The 19,529-nt window shown below is 41.0% G+C and overlaps 1 protein-coding gene across 6 annotated transcripts in view; it reads left to right on the top strand.

Moving 5' to 3' along the window:
• Positions 1 to 18,267, top strand: part of LOC307111319 (transducin-like enhancer protein 4) — a 155,379-nt gene extending 137,112 nt beyond the window's left edge. For 3 of the 6 annotated variants that reach the window (XM_079791113.1, XM_079791114.1, XM_079791111.1), the window contains 6 exons: positions 9,449 to 9,698; positions 10,806 to 11,053; positions 12,440 to 12,587; positions 13,048 to 13,198; positions 13,555 to 13,631; positions 16,567 to 18,267. In XM_079791113.1, the coding sequence (XP_079647239.1) occupies positions 9,449 to 9,698; positions 10,806 to 11,053; positions 12,440 to 12,587; positions 13,048 to 13,198; positions 13,555 to 13,631; positions 16,567 to 16,674 (982 nt within the window). In that variant the 3' untranslated portion in view covers positions 16,675 to 18,267. The remainder of the gene's footprint in view (positions 1 to 9,448; positions 9,699 to 10,805; positions 11,054 to 12,439; positions 12,588 to 13,047; positions 13,199 to 13,554; positions 13,632 to 16,566) is intronic. The other 3 variants (XM_079791110.1, XM_079791109.1, XM_079791112.1) reach the window with 1 other exon arrangement.
• Positions 18,268 to 19,529: the final 1,262 nt, after the last annotated feature.

Below are 19,529 nucleotides of genomic sequence, written 5' to 3'. Positions count from 1 at the left end.
GAAATTTTGTTCCTAGGAGTGCTAAGAGTCACAACTAATGTAATTGGCAGATGACCCCAGGAATCCAAGAGAATGTGGTATGGTCCACAGAGTATGGGTTCTGGAGTGAGACAGATGCAAGTTCGATTCTAACTCTGCCAATTTACAATTGTGAAGAGAGTGACTTTGTTCAGTTTTTTAATGTTGTGAGCATCAGTTGGCTTATCTGTAAACTAGGGCTTGCATCACCAGACAAGGAGGATATGAGGATGAAATAAGACAATATGTTACATGTTTAGTACCATGTTTGATACAGAGTGGCTATTCACTCAACTGCAGTATTATTTTCTGTTTAGCTTTGCCCCAGGGTTTTACCAGTTTTTCAAGCTCATATTGTAGGGTGCAGAAGTGGCCAAAGAAGTTTAGATTGAGTACATTAAATTCCACATTCCTGTTATTGGGATGTCTTTCTATAACAGGGCATCAAGGCATAAATTCACATTTATTTATGCGTATAGAGATAATATACTTTTATTATAGACTAGAGGCCCGTTGCACGAAGATTTGTGCAAGAATAGGCCTTTCTTCCCCTGGCTTCGCTCCCAGCCACCGAGGAGCCTGCAAGTCCTCGCTCCCGGCCGAAGCACCACTCCTGTAGCTTCCTCTGCCCCCCGCCCTCCCCCTCATAGCAGGTGTCCCGCCCCGCCCGGCTGCTCCGCGCCTGCATATGCAAATTAACCACTGAAACAGGAATTTTGGGGGTCAAATAGGACAGGTTTAGGAAATACTAGAAATTTTGGAAATTAAGGGGACCATGGAGGAAGCACAGGGCTTCAGAGCAGCAGAAGGTATATTTCCATAGAATGGGGGAGCTGGAAAGCTGCAACATGTACATTTCCATAGAATGAGGGCGCTGGGAACAGCAAAAGGTCTGTATTTACAAAATAAAGAGAAGGAAGCCCTTCATTCAGAAGGAGAAGAAGAAAGCCCAAAGGGAATAGGAAAACAAGGAAGGAGCGGGGAGAACCTCAAATATCCCATGAGAGGTTCAACCTTTGAGCCCAGGAGTTACTATGGTAACCAGTCTAAAGGAATAGTGACCAATCAGAGGGGATATCAAGGTACCAGGATCTGCAGCCTGTATAAGCCCTGGGGAAAAAGAACTCAATGGGACTCTTCCCCCTCTCTATATGGGAGTCCATTCTGTGGGACTCTTCCCCCTCCCTACGTGGGATTCTGTACTTGTTCTTCAATAAATCTCCATCTTTGTTATACCACTTTCTGTTCGTGGATTTATCTTGATTCCAGTGGACAAAGAATCCGGGTTCCAGTCTAAAAATTTGGTATCACCGCCATCTTTGGTTAATTTTCATACTCACTCCTGATTAGCTGTTGGTGTAGCAGAGGTACAGTCAATTTACATGTTTGTCTATTAGGTAAGATGTTTAGAAAAGAAATGATTATACTGATTATGTGACTTTTCAGATTATAAGATACAAAATTGTGAAACTTTGTGTTGTGCATACTTTTCAACAGAAAAAATACTTTTTGTGTTAGAACATCTATATATATAAAAGGCTAATATGCTAAATGTTTGTCTGGGTAATGACATCATGTAGCAATACCCAGCTTTCTCTCCCTAGCGAAAAGCCTCCTTGCACTTTCTTCAGCCCTGGAACACTACTTGCTTTATAGCCCGATGTAAACATTTTACACTTTAACCAAATGTCTGTGAAGCATTTTCCCATGCCTCATCTCATTTGATCCTCACTAAAGTCCTAGAGTAGGTAGAGAGGAGACTTGGTGGAATCCTATTTTCTTTTCATTAGCCGGTAAATGGAGATTTAGAAAGCTTAGAAACTTGACCCTACTGAAAAGAAGTAAGAAATGGTGGAACTTGAAAATGAATTCAGGTTTTCTCACTGCGCAGAATATAGTCAAAACACTGCTGCAATTAAATATTTTACCCTTTGTTCTCCCTGTGTGATCTACAATAATAATCTGCTTCATGTTGATATTTACTGCTGTGTTGTTGACAATTACCTGAAAGAGAAGTAGGGGTGTTTCACTGGGCTGGAAAAAGTTTAGTTAAATCAGAAATCAGGTCTAATTAAGCAAGTTTATTCTATATATATAAAAGGCTAAGTTGACTCGTGCATGCGCAATACATATAAAGCTCTCGCTGGTGCCAATCGCACACGTGTTTTGATCTGTCATTGTCAATTGTGAATTTGGTTGACACTTCTATTATAGAGAAAGGATGAATAGCAATATAAAAATATTTCTTATAATTAATTTCCTTTCAATGTGCACAAATCCGTGCACCGGGACACTAGTAAAACATAATAAATCACCTAAGGTCACCCCCACCACCCCCACACACACAGTAACTGCCTTTCCCCAGAAAGACTTTAAGAGTTGAGCATCTCTGTCCTAATTAGTTTTACAAAATGAATTGCTAGATTTTATTAAAAAATTATAATTAAATGCATGTTCCAAACTAATGAATAAAATAGCATTTATTTGATAATTCACATTGGGTGCTCTAGTCTCTTCTGGTGAATTAGCAAGGGTTCCACTCAGTATGTAATTGGAATGACAACATAGTTTAATTTCAACGTAAGCCAAAATGGACTTTCTCTCTCAACTCTGCTTAAATGAGGCTTCTATAAATAGTGTGAAACTGTTCTATTAAAACCATGGTACTAATTGTATTACAGGCTATGGCATGTGAATTCAGCCATAACAAAGACCTCAGGTTTATGGGGTTTAGGCTGTTCACAATTCAGAAGTCTTTTCTTGCTGTTTGTTTGTTTTTTATAAAGCAAGATTTTTCAAAATAGGAACAATGCTTGAAACATGGTAAATCCTCAAGTATTTGTTGACTGGCTAACCTTCTAGTAAGTTCATATGCTCCTTACAGAACCTACTTTTCTATCATACTTTATAAAGTATAACAGCCAGACCTTTAATTGTGAATTCAAGGTCTAGTCCAGTCTTGAAACATTGAAAAATTGGAGAAGGTGTTGCAAAGTATGAAAAGGGAGAATGTAACATTACAGAATTGGGCCTCTTAGTGAGGGTAAAGGAGGTGGATTGTGCGAAGGTCAAGGACCTTCTTTAAGCTAGGAATTCATCAAAAGGTGATGATCCAAATAAAATAATTGTGATGCGCATGTTTTAAAAAGAATGATGTGCAGATTTCTTGACTGTTTGAAGTACAGTTCTGTCAGAAAGTTCAAACTTCCTATGTTCTCTTCACCGTCTGCTTTAGAGATCCATTCTTAGCTCTTAGTAGCTTCACCTGCCTGTGTGCACAGCTAGCTGGTCACTATATACTAGGTGTATCGGTTAATAATGTGGATTTTGTAATCAAAGAAAACGCGATAATTTCAAGAGAAACATCAAAAGTGCTTTATTCAAAGTAATGTCCATCGCTAGCTACACATTTCCCCCATCTTTCAGGTAATTTGTGGATACCGTCCCAATAGAACTTTTCTTGTTTTGAGGCAAACCATTCAGAGACCCAATTTTCCACTTCTTCATACGTTTTGAAGTGCTGCTCAGAAAGTGCGTGTGCCATCGATCAGAACAAGTGGTAATCTGAAGGAGCAATGTCTGGGGAATACAGCGGGTGGGTTAATACTTCCCAGGCAAGATCTTTTAATGTGTCTTTAACTGGTTTTGAAGTGTGTGATGGTGCGTCATCATGAAGCAAAATTACTTTACTGTGTCTTCTGGCACATTATGGTCATTTCACAATCAAAGCATGGTTCAAATCGATTATTTGTTGTTGGTAGCGATCAGTATTAATGGTTTCACCTGGTTTTAGAAGCTCATAATACACCACACCTTACTGTCCCACCAAACGCAGAGCATTGTCTTCTTTCCGAAGTGATTTGGCCTTGCAGTTGATATTGATGGTTGACCTGGATCAACCCATGCTTTTGTGCATTTGGGATTCTCAAAATAAATCCACTTTTCATCACCAGTCACAATTCGATGCAAAAAAGACTTTCATGCTGTTGAAACAACATTTTACTGATGACCTTTCAGTTTTCTATTTGTCTTTCATTCAGTTGATGTGGCCCCCATTTTCCTTCCTTTAAAATCTTTCCCTTAGCTTGTAAATGATCGGAAATTGTTTGCTGAGCAACATTTAATCTTTCTGCAAGTTGTTTTTGATTTTGACACACATCTTCATCCAATAATGCTTGTAATTTTTTGGTCTTCAAACTTTTTTCGGTTGACCTGGACGTTCTTTGTCTTTCACATTGAAATCATCACTTTTAAAGCGTTTAAACCAGCATTCACAAGTATCTTGAGATGGAGCATGTTCACCATAAGCTTCCCGAAGTATACGATAACTTTTTCTGCAAAATTAATGTATTAAAACTTCCTGCAAATGCTTTTTTTGGCACGAAATTTGACATTTCTTTTTAAAATATATTTTATTGATTTTTTACAGAGAGGAAGAGAGAGGGATAGAGAGTTAGAAACATCGATGAGAGAGAAACATCGATCAGCTGCCTCTTGCACACCCCCTACTGGGGATGTGCCCGCAACCAAGGTACATGCCCTTGACCGGAATCGAACCTGGGACCCTTGAGTCCGCAGGCCGACGCTCTATCCACAGAGCCAAACCGGTTTCGGCACGAAATTTGACATTTTTAAGCGTAAAAATATCTATGATGTTAACACCTTCAGCAAATTTGACATATAAAGTTTTGAAGCTTGCTGTCAATACAACAAAATAGCATACATATCAAATCGCATATATGTCAACATATATGTAACTCCTGCTATTGAAAAAAATCCGCATTATTAACCAGTACACCTAGTATTTCTCTGTATCCCCACACCCTCTACCTCCAGCCCTGCGTTTCTAGGTATTTGCTGGTCTTCTCACCTAGGCATCATGAGTATGTATTACTTCCTCTTCAAATTTATCATATTCACAAAATCCCTCTCCCAATTTACCCATTTTTCAGTAACTACTAATATTGTTTCTTTTTTCCTGAAATCAGAAACTCAGTTATTATTGGCTCCTTCTTCACATCTCATAATTTCAGTCTTACAGAATCCTCTTATCTGTTGCTTCTAGTGTGTTAGCCTTCTTCTCCTTTCTAGTTCAGGACCCTCATTACCTCTCATCTAGATTATTGAAATAATTGTGTGTTATTCCTCCTACCATTGTACTCCTTGTCACCATATATATATACATATGGTGACGAGTACGATATATATATATATATATATATATATATATATATATATATATATATAATATATTTGCACTTAATCACTAAGCATTAACTGAATCTATTATAACATCAATGCAACATTGGTATTATAGTCATTTCTGTACTTTTCTCATCACACTTCCTAGATGATAAACCATTTGTGGATAAGGCCAGTGCCCTGCCTGATTTTGTATTCTTAGCATGACATATCAGAGTATCTGGCTTGGGGTGTACTTTCTGATGCATCTAATTGGATAGAAAAAGAATAGTTCTTCAAACTTGGGTAGCTCTGATATCTAGAAAGTTTGGCTTTTAGTACTCATGCCAGTACTTATTGCAATGTACACATCAAAGAGTTTGTTGAAATCTGATACATAGTATGTATTAGAGCTTTATTTTTTTTTCAGTCTTGAGTATCTCACATAAACTTGCAGCAAACAGAGGACCACATTGTGTCCTTAATGCAAATAGACTTTTGAAATTCTTAATAAGGGAGTTCCAGGACCATCATAGGTGTTCACAGAGTGGTTGTGGTTAAATTGAAGACTTCTTCTATTGAAAACCTCCAAAGAAATTGTATGTCTGGTTTCTTAACTATTTAAATTCTCAAAGCTCTTTAAAAACCACTTAGTGATTCTAAAGAGGAGAGAAGGGATGTCTTTTCAAGTAAATTATCATTAAGGATGTATAACACCATCTAAACTTGGAATAACCTTTCTTTCCCTGCCTTTAAGATTTAGTCTTCATGACCTCTTAATTGCTAAATCTATTAGCCTTTTTCTCTGTCATCATTCCTCAGAATCTCAGCCTTTCTCTACAGGTATCACCACCTTCTCCTCCTTGCCTGAGCCGACACCTGGCTCTCTCCTGAGGGGCCCCTCCACTGCAGCCCTGTTTCATACCCACAATCCTCCGGACCATGGTGGGGTGATAAAGGCTGTGTTGTCATTGTCCACCATCCCCACTCGCTTCTCCAGTCTCTTCTAGAATCGAACTCTTTTACCTTTTTTGTGAAAACCCTGTGCCTTTCAGGCTCATGCCATTGGACTCTACCTGCTTTTCCACCTTGTTGGGGGACTTTCCCCAATTTATTAAGGTCTTGACACTGGCGTAGGGTCTCTCTTCCAGCAGAGTCCACCATCATCCTGGGTGAGCTGGTGTTCGTTCACAAAGTCAGTCCCACAGTAACTGCATCTTGGGTCTTGGACCAGGTCACCTCCAGTGAGTTTCTGCCTTTTTCAACTTTTGTTACCTACTCATACACTCACAAAGAAGACCTTGTCATCACCCCTCACTGTGTCACCTTCAAAATTCAAATGCCCCATCCAACACAACTTCCTCTACCTTCAACCAGCCAGAGTAATTTTTTGAATTGCAAATTTATTCCCAGCTTTCTCACAGTCTCCCAAGCTCAGCTACCTGCTTCTCCCCTAGATTATGGCACTAGCCCCTGGCTACTTTTCCTTCTTTTATCCTGCCACCAACATTTCACTCTTCACCCAGCAATCAGAATGATCCTTTAAAACATTAACTGAATCCTGTCACTCCCGTGTACAAAGTCTTCAGTGACTTCCCATTCTGCTCAGAATAATGTCCACACTCCTCATGACAACCTAACAAAGCCTTTGTGAACATGGCCCTGCCTCTCTTCATCTTGTCCCTTTCCACTGGGCCTAGCCTTCTCGCTTGGTTCTGCTTCCAGGACTTTGTATTTGCTGCTTCTCTTCCATAACATTCCCCTTCACATGTGCAAGGCCTGTGTCCTTCCTTCTGATCTCATTCAAACACCACCTCAGACCTCTCCCTGCATCTTTAGTCTTTTATCTGAAAATAAAAGTGTGTGTGTGTGTGTGTGTGTGTGTGTGTGTGTGTGTGAGAGAGAGAGAGAGAGAGAGAGAGAGAGAGAGAGAGAGAGAGAGAGAGAGTTAGAGTTTAACCACCTTTGAGGTTTTTTATCTGCTGATGTATCTGTTTTCCCTTCTGGGATGTAGGCTCTGGTGGATAGGGGCTTTGTCTGTCGTATTCACTCTGATTCCCCAGCACCTGCTAGAACGGGGCTCCTGAAGCATTTAATAAGTATTCTCTGACTAAATGATAAGCATTGTATCTCACTCTACTCTTCAGTTTTCCATGCTCTTCCTCCTCATACTACCCTTGCTGGGGAAGTTAACACCCATTCCTAGATTGCAGCCCCATTGCCATTTCCCTGTCCTCTCACCATGTCAAGTTGCCGGAGAGCCGTGGTATGAGCACTGTTCACAGCATTGACCATCTGATGTTTTAATATTTATTTCTGTGAATCTCTCACTAATGAAGTTGCCCTTGCACCCACCTGCTGCCACCCACCCCCAGGCTGTAACCTCAAGAGAACAGCATTATGTGGGTTTTTTCTTTCTGTTATATCCCCAGTCCTGTTAGCATAGTGCTTGGCACTCTGGGGTACCCAGGAAATTAGTGTTGAATGAATGAATCTCTTGGTTGTCATATAATGAACCCATCTTCTCCCCCTTTCTTTCCACTGCATCTTCTCTCCTGATTATCTGCCTCCCTGATTGTTCTTGGTATAGATTCCGTAAAAGTAGCCTGCTCTTAGATTCTGCATCTGTTCTGCTCATGACATATTCTGCTCCAGGATTATTCTTCCTGCTCCTTAGCTTCACTATCACTTCTTTGTGGATGACCAGCCTGACCTTTTAGCCTGACTTCTCTCCTGAATCAACAGTGCTCAACTTCTGGCTGAGTTGTTTGGGTTCCCCTAGGCCAATGATGGGCAACCTTTTGAGCTTGGTGTGTCAAACTTCGCCAAAAAACTGAGCATAACTCGGGTAGTGTGTCACTTTGAGGAAAAAACATTATTTCGCAAATGTTTCATCCTCAGGAGCAGCAAGGCCGCGTGTCATCAGAAATGGCTACGCGTGTCAGTGCTGACACGCGTGTCATAGGTTCGCCATCACTGCCCTAGGCCCTCAAGTTGAAGAAAACCAAACCTTCTAATGTACTGTGGTCTACCTAGTCACCTGGGCTCCAAGCCTGAGTCCTCCTCAGTACCTCTCTGTGTCAGGTCACACATCCACAGTCTCTCCAAGTTCTATTGATTTGACCAAAGAAATACCTTGCGTCTGTTGTGTTCCTAGCTTCTTCCCTCCTTCTCCCTCAGCAAGTCTGACATGCTGCTTTTCTTCTATGAACAGTTCTGAGGTCTGCGGAGACAGAAAGCTCTCCCCCCTCTCTGGCGCCCACATTTTCCATAGCCACATATGTGCTTCATCCTCATGGGGCCCCTCAGTGATTTGCTGAATTTTGATGAATGTGGCTGTCCTGTAGATTTTTGCATTAAGGAACCATAAACTGTTTTAATTTGATTCTAAATCTTCTGTACAATTGCTCCAAGCGCTTGTCCTTTGTGTACCCACAGATGCTTTCCCTTGGTATGACTTCGGTCAACTTCTTCCATAAACAGCACATTCTGAAGCTCCATGCAAAGCAGAATGGCATCATTTCAGATGGGCTCTGTGCCCCCAAGACAGGCCCAGCCCTACGCCCACCCCCCACCCCCGCCACCGCCCACACCTCCTGCCTCCAAAGGCATAACAGCCCACTCTCATCCCCTGCTGACTTTAGTGCCCTCAGAATAGAGAGGTCTGTGAGGGAGATGCTCTAACTTAAGTTGCATTGTGAACCAGGTACTTTACTGGAGATGGAGCTGCTGAGAGGTATCCACAGGTGGGCCTGGGGGCAGTCACACAGGACACTTTCAGGTTCTAATTCCATTTAGAATTACTAGGATTTGTTATTCAATTCCTATAGGACTTTTCTTCTTTTTTTTCTTTTGCGGCACATTTGCCATCTCACCATGTAGGCCTGGATCCTCCTTAAGCTTCATCATTTTGACTTATTGATCTCCAGTCAGTAAGTCTTAATTGGTGTGAAATGATCTATAGGCAGAATCTCATCACAGGTTTCTAACTCATCCAGAGTGGAAGGCAATGCCCTAAGTGACTACTGAAGTCATACGGTGGCTAGTAAAGAGTTGACCTGAGGAGTGATTATAGTTCTAGCTGTGACTAAAAATTATATTCTTTCCACTGTACTAGGTAAATTTGACTTGTTTGCAAATTATAAGTAGTGCTGAGAATGTTTTAATGTTTCATCTCATTGCACTGATAAGTTAAGTACCACCTTTTACATTCCCTTCTTCCTGTCTTTTCTCCCCTCCTCTGCCTTAGAGCATACTCCTTCCACGTGACAGCAGACGGGCAAATGCAGCCTGTCCCTTTCCCCCCCGACGCCCTCATCGGACCCGGCATCCCCCGACACGCTCGCCAGATCAACACCCTGAACCACGGGGAGGTGGTGTGCGCAGTGACCATCAGCAACCCCACGAGACACGTGTACACGGGTGGGAAGGGCTGCGTCAAGGTCTGGGACATCAGCCACCCCGGCAATAAGAGCCCTGTCTCTCAGCTTGACTGTCTGGTGAGTGAGCATGATGCATAGGGCTTTAGACCTCCATTCAGAAAATAGTGTGGGACGGTGAGAGACCAGGATGTTGATCCCAAGTGGGCAGTTGTTTTCAGTGGTTTGTAGTCTTTCATGTGGAGATCTAAAGCGCTGGCGAGGATGCATGTCTTCTTTCAGTTCCTTAGGGCGGAATTATCCAGTTGTTCATGTGACACTGCACCAGGATAGCTGTCATCAGCTGGCTCAGTGCCTAGGAGCCTGCAAACCACTTGTTTTTCTATCTGGTAAAGGGGTGTAGGAAAGAGCCCACATAGTTTCTGGGAGAGTGCACCTAGCTGTCCTACTTTGTCACATTGCGAGACAAGAGTAACTTAATATATCCTGTGACCAACACTGCAGACCCCCTTGGCTGTTTCATGGGTATTTGTCCTTGAGTTTTTAAGGAAATTTTACTTTTATTTTCTTCCTTAGACCAGCAGCAGGAGTTTTGCTACGGTACGATGCTAGGTCAGTTTAACATAATTAACTTACACAAGATTCCTGTGACCTCATGAACTGAGAAGAAATAGTGTTTTTTTCTGTCATTTAATGCTCCTTAATCATATTTTGCCTCCAGCTGATGCTGCTTAATCATTCAAACCCACGAAGCCTTTAGCCAGGTAATGCAGGGCCAGGTGGAAGGAGGAGACTGTTAGGTCTCCTCAGCAGCCTGGCAGTTTGGCAGCAGTGGTGGGACCTCTCCCCTGCCAGGTCGAGTGTGCCAGGTCCCCAGGCATGGCTGCTTCAGGACTGCGAGGGTCGCTGTGCTAATGAGCGTGTGCGCCTGTGTGTGCAAATGACTCAGGCAGCTGGTTGATTTGGTGGTGGTGGGAGTAGGTCTAGATCTTTGCATTTATATGCTAATTAAGATTAAATATCTCAGTGCTAAATTTTGTAGATCAAGTTTAAGTACTTCTCTAATTTCATGTAATTTTCTAGCATTAATCCACTTTATCATTGTCATAAGTAAAAATGGCTCATTAAAACCAGGAGGGAACACAATACTTTATGGATTTCTGCTCTCGTGTTAATGCTGTTTTCCTTTCCTCATGAGTAATCTCTTGATGCTTTTTGTCTCTACAGAACAGGGATAACTACATCCGTTCCTGCAGATTGCTCCCTGATGGTCGCACCCTAATTGTGGGAGGGGAGGCCAGCACTCTGTCCATCTGGGATCTGGCCGCGCCAACCCCACGCATCAAGGCAGAGCTGACGTCCTCAGCCCCCGCCTGCTACGCCCTGGCCATCAGCCCTGACTCCAAGGTCTGCTTCTCCTGCTGCAGCGACGGCAACATCGCCGTGTGGGACCTGCACAACCAGACGCTGGTGAGGTGGGTAAGCAGGATTCCTCACCAGGGAAGGAGGAGGAGCTGTTGTACAACATTGTACCCGAGATCTGCATGCATGTCTGTCTGCCTAAAAGATGAAATAGAACTATCTTACTAAAAATTGTTATAAATAGGCCCATTTTAAGATGCTAGGAACATTATTAATATAAAATCTTTGTTTTCTGCCAAAAACTTTATCAAATGAATGGGGTTGCCTTCTTTATTCCTTTTTTTCTTTTTGACATTATACGAAGTGGTGTCAATTCAGGTTTTTTAAAAATGAGGTCACTTTTACATAAGTAATGTACATAAGGTTCTCATGAGCTCGTTAAACATCCGTAATTTACCATCTGTGCTTGCTAACAAACGCCACTGTCAATAGACGCTCTCTGAGAAGACTCACAGTGTGTGGTGCTTTTGGTGTCATACGCATCTGATATGGTCGTTCTTCAGCAAGTGACTGTTGAGCACCTGCCATGGGCCAGGCATGTGTTTGGTTCTGTTCACCCTGAAAAGTCTGGATTATCTGTAGTCCCACCTTTAAGGGTGGATAGACATAACTAAGATGTCTGTTTAGAAATGAGATTGTAGAAAGTGGTGTTGATATGTAAGGCCCTGAAACAAGTCTCCACATGTCAGCACCAGAGAGAGCAGGAAGCAAGAGGTGTGGGAAGGTTGTAATCAAGCCTTGCTACAAGTCGGGGGCATTGTGCAGGAGAAGAGGCCTCTGCTGTCTGTTGTAAGATATGTAGCAGGACGAAGCTCTGTGTATGATTCCATTAACAAAACAGTCATTCTGTGTTCCCTTTGGGTAAGGCTCTTAAGAGGAACTGCTTCTAATCCCTTCTTCCCCCAGTGTCTTTGACAGTGTACCAGCTCCTGCGGCAGCTGAGTCACCCCGAGTTTCTTTCGTGTGCCTTACTTACCTGAGAGCACAGCCACCTGCACTTGCACCTGGAAGAATTCCTTCTCCCTGCACCCTTCCCCATAGTCTGTAGAAGGGAGATATTCCCTCCTCCCTCTTGCATTCTCTTCTTCCCTCATATCTCAGCAGGAGGATAGGCCTCGAATATGGCTTACATAGTCCATACATATGCCACAGTGTGTTTTTAATTGTTTAATTCAGTTGGAGATTTTTTTTCCATCAGTTATTATTTAACAGTAATTTCAAGTATTGCCTAAGTGTTTAAAGGTAAATAAAAATACAGCCTCTCAATTTAACTTTAATCTCTCTTACATATGTGCTTTGTCATTACTAAGAATAATCAGAAAACATAATGAAATCCACAAATAAGACCTGCAATTAAATTTATTGCTGAGGAATTCTAAAGCGAGTTCACCTGAAAACTAACTTTCCAAGAATTTTTCTCTTCATTTTGACATTTTTAGGCAATTCCAGGGCCACACAGACGGGGCCAGCTGTATTGACATTTCTAATGATGGCACCAAGCTCTGGACGGGCGGCCTGGACAACACGGTCAGATCCTGGGACCTGCGCGAAGGGCGGCAGCTGCAGCAGCACGACTTCACCTCACAGGTGCGGTCTTGCGCCATAACATTTCAGAAGCCTTGGTTTTGTGAAATATGTGACATGCTTAAGAAGGGGCGTTTCCTTTATGGTGAGACAAAGTCACTTTTGACTCTGGATTAGATAGCTGAAAATTCCATTGTTTTCTATCAACATAAAACAGTATATATTCTATTGAAGGATTAATAAATCTCTTTTATTATAAGCTTTTAGCATGTTTTTATTTCAAAGTCCATTACTCTATATATATTTGAATTGTACATCATTTATTACTAAATTATGTTTGTGGAGATCTGTCTCATTAATTTGGGATCACTTCTTTTGGGTTTGATTTTTTTTGCCCTGTACAATGTAAATAATCTTGATTTCCTTTATAATTTAAGTAGTATCCCCAGAAGAAACAGTGCCTCCCAGTTAAAGGAAGTGTGTCCTCTGTAGCCATTATAACTGTCTCCTGTTTTAATTCTAGATATTTTCTCTGGGCTACTGCCCAACTGGAGAGTGGCTCGCAGTGGGGATGGAGAACAGTAACGTGGAAGTGCTCCATGTCACCAAGCCAGACAAGTATCAGCTCCATCTGCATGAGAGCTGCGTGCTGTCACTCAAGTTTGCCCACTGTGGTAAGCAAGCCCTCTGTCCTCTTCTGTCAGCCAGAATCCTGCCTTCTGACCTCCTGCTGATGCTTTTTAAGTCAGGCCCTGCAGTTCATTAACATGTCCCTCCTCAAAACTACCACTTCATTACACATGCCTGCTTCCCTAATGCCATGCAATTTTCTGGCATTCAGCCACTTTGTCCTTGTCATAGTATAATCGACTAAATGTAGGAGCGTGGGCTATAATTTTCAGTGAAAACAACTCTTGTTTGTTGCAAATTAGACGAGTTTCCTGTGAATAGCTTGAAGCTCTGTTAAGCAGGTCTCAGTGTCTGACAGAGTATCACGAACACTGCTTTTCTCGAAATCCTCTTCCTGTAGGCAAGTGGTTTGTGAGCACTGGAAAGGACAACCTTCTGAACGCCTGGAGAACACCGTATGGAGCCAGTATATTCCAGGTAACAACTGGTTTAGCCTTCACTTACCTTGTGCTCACTGCATGGGAGTAGTTTAACAAGCTCTTTCTGTGCGTCCTTGCAGATGAGTAATGGGCAGGTAAGTGTCCTAGGGAGTAGGAGCTAGTGTGATTCCCATTGCACAGAGAAAGAAGACTGTGCCTGGGGAGGCTAGTGTCACAGCCACAAGCCGCGGCGCTGCCGGGAGCCTCTCTGGTTCTCTCTGTGCCCAGAGCCCAGGTGCTGTGCCTGCTGCACGGCCAGCTCTTTATGGCTCAACCTCTTTAGACGCTGTCATGGAGGGTTTTTGTTCCTGTAATTCTTTTTTGTTTGCGTGGCTTATTTAAAATTTTTGTTTAATATTTTAGCATTTTGCTGACTATTATTGTTATTGCTCTTTCTTTGAATTTTCCCCCAAAAAAAGAGTGCTATGGAAAAAAGTTCAATAAATCTTGATTAATTTTATAAACTTTTATTCTTACTGATGATTTAGTGGTACTTTTTGTAGTTTGTGAAATTATTTTTAAGAGAACTAAATTTTAGACATGATACACACACAAAATCTCCTCACTCTCTTATTGGTATGGAGAATTTTATAGGCAAGTTAAAGAAGATACTCTTTTTAACCTTATTTACTTAGGATGTTATTTTTTTAGGGTTTTTTTGTTGTTGTTTTTTTTTTTTTGTAGGAATAACGTAACAGATTTGTAGTTTTTTTGACCTAGTGATATTAAGTCATCGTAGATTATAATTGAATCAAAAAATACATAGATTGAGTGAAAATACTGTGCAAAGTAATCAATAGAAGAAAAATTGCTGATTCTTGCTGTCATAAAGTTTATAATCTAATACAGTGGCAGGTTTTTTGTATTGTGGGTCACAACCCACATATAAAATGGTCCCAACTAGGCCTTTAAAAAATAACAACAATATTAGAGTGCAGTAGCAAGTATACATATATATCTTATGTGTATACTGAGTTGTGAAGTAAAATGTATTTATTCAGGTCGTGATCAAAAAAGTTTGAGGGCCCTGACTGGGTGGCTCAGTAGGCTGGAGCATCATCCTGTGTACCAGAAAGGATTTGGTTTGATTCCCAGTCAGGGCATACACCTAGGTTGGGGGTTCGATCCCAGGTCGGACCACATACATGAGGCAACTGATCGATGTTTCTTTCTCCCTCCCTTCTTCCCTCCCTTCCTCTTTCCCTAAAATCAGTTTTTAAAAAAAAACTTAAAAAAAAGTTTGAGAAACACTGATAGTGGGTTAGCAGCTGCATGTCAAACATTTAATTTTTAAGTATTCAAAGTCCTAGTTAAAATCCTGAGGGTATTTTTGTTTGCTTGTTTGATTGTTTGTTAACACAGTTCAGTTAAAAGTTAACATTGACCCCTTTGTAGTTAGTACAATTGAACAAGTTATCCAAGAGCTCAAAGTGTGATACATTTTTCTTTCTAACTATTGACCCCCTCCCTGCTTGCTAATTGTTCTCCTGTTTTTCACAGGGGAAAATTAGAAATATTTTTACATTCCCCATTAAAAAAATGTAGTGTTTTATCTTAATTTTGTTTATTGTTGACACTATTACAGATATCCCCATTTCCCCCTTCTTTGCCCACCTCTACCCTACCCCTGCCCTCTTCTCTGGCCATCACCACTCTGTTGTCTGTGTCCATGGGTTTTGCATACATGTTCTTTGGCTAATCCCAATGTTTTCATTGCTCTGGCCCATGTATTACCTTACTTGAACACTATGGCAACCCTCTAGAGAGGGCAGGACAAGTAAGATGTCTCCACCTGTGTGCCTTTATTAGGAAACTATACATCATGATCAAGTGTGATTTATTCCAGGGATGCAAGGCTGGTACAATATTCTCAAATCAGTAAACATGATACATCACATAAACAAATTGAAAGACAAAAAATCACATGATTATATCAATAGATGCAGAAAAAGCATTTGACAAAGTCCACCATTCATTTTTGATAAAAACTCTCAGCAAAGTGGGAATAGAGGTAGCATATCTCAACATGATAAAGGTCATATATGCCAAACCTACAGCCAATATCATACTCAGTGGGCAAAAATTAAAAGCATTTCCCCTAAGAACAGGAACAAGACAGGGATGTCCGCTTTCATCACTCATATTCAACATAGTACTGGAAGTCCTAGCCACAGCGATCAGACAAGAAGAAATAAAAAGCATCCAAATTGGAAAGGAGGAAGTAAAACTCATTATTCGCAGATGGCATGATATTGAACATAGAAAACCCTAAAGACTCTACCAAAAAACTAGATTTAATAAATGAATTTGGCATTGTAGCAGGATACAAAATCAACACCCAAAAATCGATGGCTTTTTTATACACCAATAATGAATTCTCAGAAAGAGAAACTAAACAAACAATCCCATTTACCATTGCAACAAAAAAATTACGATACTTAGGAATAAACTTAACCAATGAGGCAAAACACCTGTACTCAGAAAACTATAGGACATTGAAAAAAAGAGATAGAAGAAGATATAAACAAGTGGACAGAACAATGAGGCTCAGGCAGGTTAAGTGACATGTCTGGTGGTTGTAGCTCCACCTGAACCCAAGTCAAAGGAGTGAAGCTGAGGGTTTTCATACTACGCTCTGCTCTGACCTGTCTGAAGAACAGGATTTGAAATAGGGCCTGGCTTCCTCAGGTAACTTGCCTGGCACCTCATGTACGTGGGGTAAGAGCCTGTAGACTAACAGGTGAAGTGTCCCCGGAGGGCGCCTGGCTCTGCTGCGTTAGGAAGCACCGTGACTGCCTTTCCTGCTTCGGCTCCTCTCTGGGCAGCGGAACACACTATGCTTCTTTTTTCTCTAAGTTCTCCAGTCCTGCCTCGCAGTATTAATGGGCTTCTCTTTTGTATTTAATCTTTTTATTTTTATGTTTCTTTCCCAGTCCAAAGAATCCTCATCGGTGCTCAGCTGTGACATTTCTGTGGATGACAAATACATTGTCACTGGCTCTGGGGATAAGAAAGCCACGGTTTACGAAGTTATTTATTAAGGACAAATCTCCATGCGGACTGGACTCCTTCTCCTTGTAGCACTTTGTTCTGTCAGCGCCCCCGGACCCTCCACCCTATCTAAAACCAAGGATTTCAAATACTCATTGCAGTAGTGGCGTCGAGCCTCCTTCCTTCCCCCTCCTCCTCGCTATGGAATTGTGAATAGTCATTAAGAACCTGTGATACCAAATCCTCAGCTCTTTACTTGGAAGAACATGGAATAACCATACTTAACAGTGAACAGAAACTTTATGTATTATATCTGTAATATATTTATTTTGTTTAAAGAAGGCTTTCTAACAATGACTGACTAAATAAAGCTGTCTGCTCCTGCATTGATAATGAAGATGCGTTGTATTTGGTACCCCTCCCCCCTTTTTTTGGCAAAGGAGGGGAAAGGAAGGTTTAAAATAATTGATTAAAAATGTCAACTAAATGTAGACTAATGACTGTATAGAGATGTGAAATGTATAATTACATATTGAAGCAATATGTTGCTGTGTTAGATTTATTTTCTACTTATTTTCAAGATGTTTGGAAATTTGAACAATTAGAACATGACAGGCCACATCATATTCATTCGAGTCTATTTGGACAACCTTAATCAGTATATCTATAGCTTTAGATTATATTCGATAAAAGTAATTGGACTTTTTCTTCTTCTTTTTTTTTTTTTGACTTGTTGGCAAGTGTCTTTGTAATATGTTCTTAATTCCTTTTTTTATTGTATTATAGACAAATGAACAAGTTAAATTTGGCCTCAAAGAGAGAACTTAATCCCTCTGAATATTTTTGCCACATTTCTTTGCAAAGGGAGATGTTTCTCTTGGGGCAGTTTTGTCATTAGAGATTATGGGCTATTTTTTGGCATGTTCGCAAACTGCACAGATTCCTCCCGCTGTGCAGGTCAAGTCTTTTACAAAATGAGGACAGCAGAGGAGGATTTGCAAGGACCTCCCTCTGACCCCCAGGAAGAATGGACTCTCGCCTGGGATGAGGACTTACTTCCTTACCTCCGCTTCTTTCCATGTCTTAGTTGGATGTCCCTGAAATGGACACAGGCTGTGCCATTGTGCCAGAAACATTGTGTTATCTTTTATGTTGTCGTTGTTGCTGTTAAACTATGATATGTGACTCTTTTTTTATTATTTTTTGTTTGAATGCTTTAAAAATCTTCTAAGTCTGTGGATCTGCTGATGTACAGTGCCTTTGCTGCTATGGATCAAAATCAAGAGAACCGTGTAGATAAACTTTATTGTATAAGTAGAAAAGTACTTAATTTCATACTAGAAATGGATGGATGCTGCAAGTTGAAATGGGCTGTCCATTAACGTTCCTAATGTGGTAGCAGAAAAAAACTGGTGTCTTAAGTGCTTAGTGTTTGATGTCATTAACAGTTTCGTAAAACCCTACAGTGTAGAAAGATTTTGATACTAAACTGTGCATTGTACATAGTTTTAATGCATTGTATTGACCACCAGTACTTCTATAATGGTAGATTGTTTGTGCATTCAGACTTTTAAGCATTAAACATAAATAACTTCTAGTATGCTCATTTCTAATTCTTTGTTCGGCTGGCAACAGTTTATTTTTGTCTTGGACTATGCCACTTCTAGCTATTTAAAATTATTAGTTTTATTCAAGGAGATTAGTGTTAAACTAATGTGGGCTTTTTATTGTTGCCACTTTATTTTTATATTTACTTTTACTTGAGAAGAGCTAGAGGGGGAGAGGATATCAATGACAGGTTGCCACCAAATATTTATTGCGTGCCTCTTCGTGCATAAAAATACTGTCCGTCAAAAAGTGGTCATGTTACTCAAAGCCTTGATGCTTTAGAACTGCTGCTCAGTATGGTTACCACTAGCCATCTGTGCCTGTTTAAGTAGGTTTATTAAAATTAGAGATTCAGTTTATCAGTCACACTAACTACATTTCAAGTGTCCAGTAGTCACAGGTGGCTATGGGACGACACGAATTGATAGAACCTTTCCATCATTAAGGTAAGGTCTGTGAGACCAACGATGCTTTTGAGTCACCCACACATACCATTTCCAGCCATGTGGGTTTGGGAAACATTCCCAACATAGTGCATACAGTCTCTTACAGCACAAGGCCTCTTGGACTGCTACTGGTTGGGTGTGAACATTTGGCATAAGGAGGAGCTTAAAGAATTTTAAATTCCTGGGACTCAAATACCTACTATTTTCAGGCTTCACTGGGTGGAAGCCTGGGAGACAAGAGCCCCACGGTGGTGTGGCATGTACTCGGTGCTCAGCGGCAAGAGGTGTTGACTTCTTGTGCTAAGAGTTCAGTGTTCATCAACACAGGGTTGGAAGCAGCACTTCAAGTGTGAGTACTGTGAGAGCTGCTACATCAGATGATGACATTTTTTAAGTATTCTTAGCTCAATTAATTGCAGTGTATCCTTATTAAAACTTCTTAAAAAGTGAGATCTGGAGTAAAATCATTTTGGCACAAACAGTAGGACATTTGCATACTGCATTTAAGCTTCCAGGAGGAGGAAGTGCCACCCTCAGGAACTTAATTCCTTTTGGTGTCTGATATGTCAAATCTGAGATGTCCTTCAGTTTTTTTCTGACGCAAACATTGTACTGGAATAAAAATTGAGATGAATCCGTAAATAGTCCTACCTCTTTAATAGGCATCTGTCTCCTCCCATTGTAGAGGTTTTACCAGATTCAGTTGTTATCTACCTAATAAAAAAGTAACATGCTAATTGACCGTACCTTCACGATGCCCACCAGCCAATCAGGAGTGAGTATGCAAATTAACCCAACAAAGATGGTGGGTTAATTTGCATACACAGGCACCAAGTGGCTGGGGGTGGGGC

Source organism: Cnephaeus nilssonii (genome assembly GCF_951640355.1).
Source record: "Cnephaeus nilssonii genome assembly, chromosome: 14".
In the NCBI taxonomy this organism is placed as follows: Eukaryota; Metazoa; Chordata; class Mammalia; order Chiroptera; family Vespertilionidae; genus Cnephaeus; species Cnephaeus nilssonii.
Note: the sequence above shows the minus strand (reverse complement) of the source record. Positions and strands in the feature narration are given on the sequence as shown.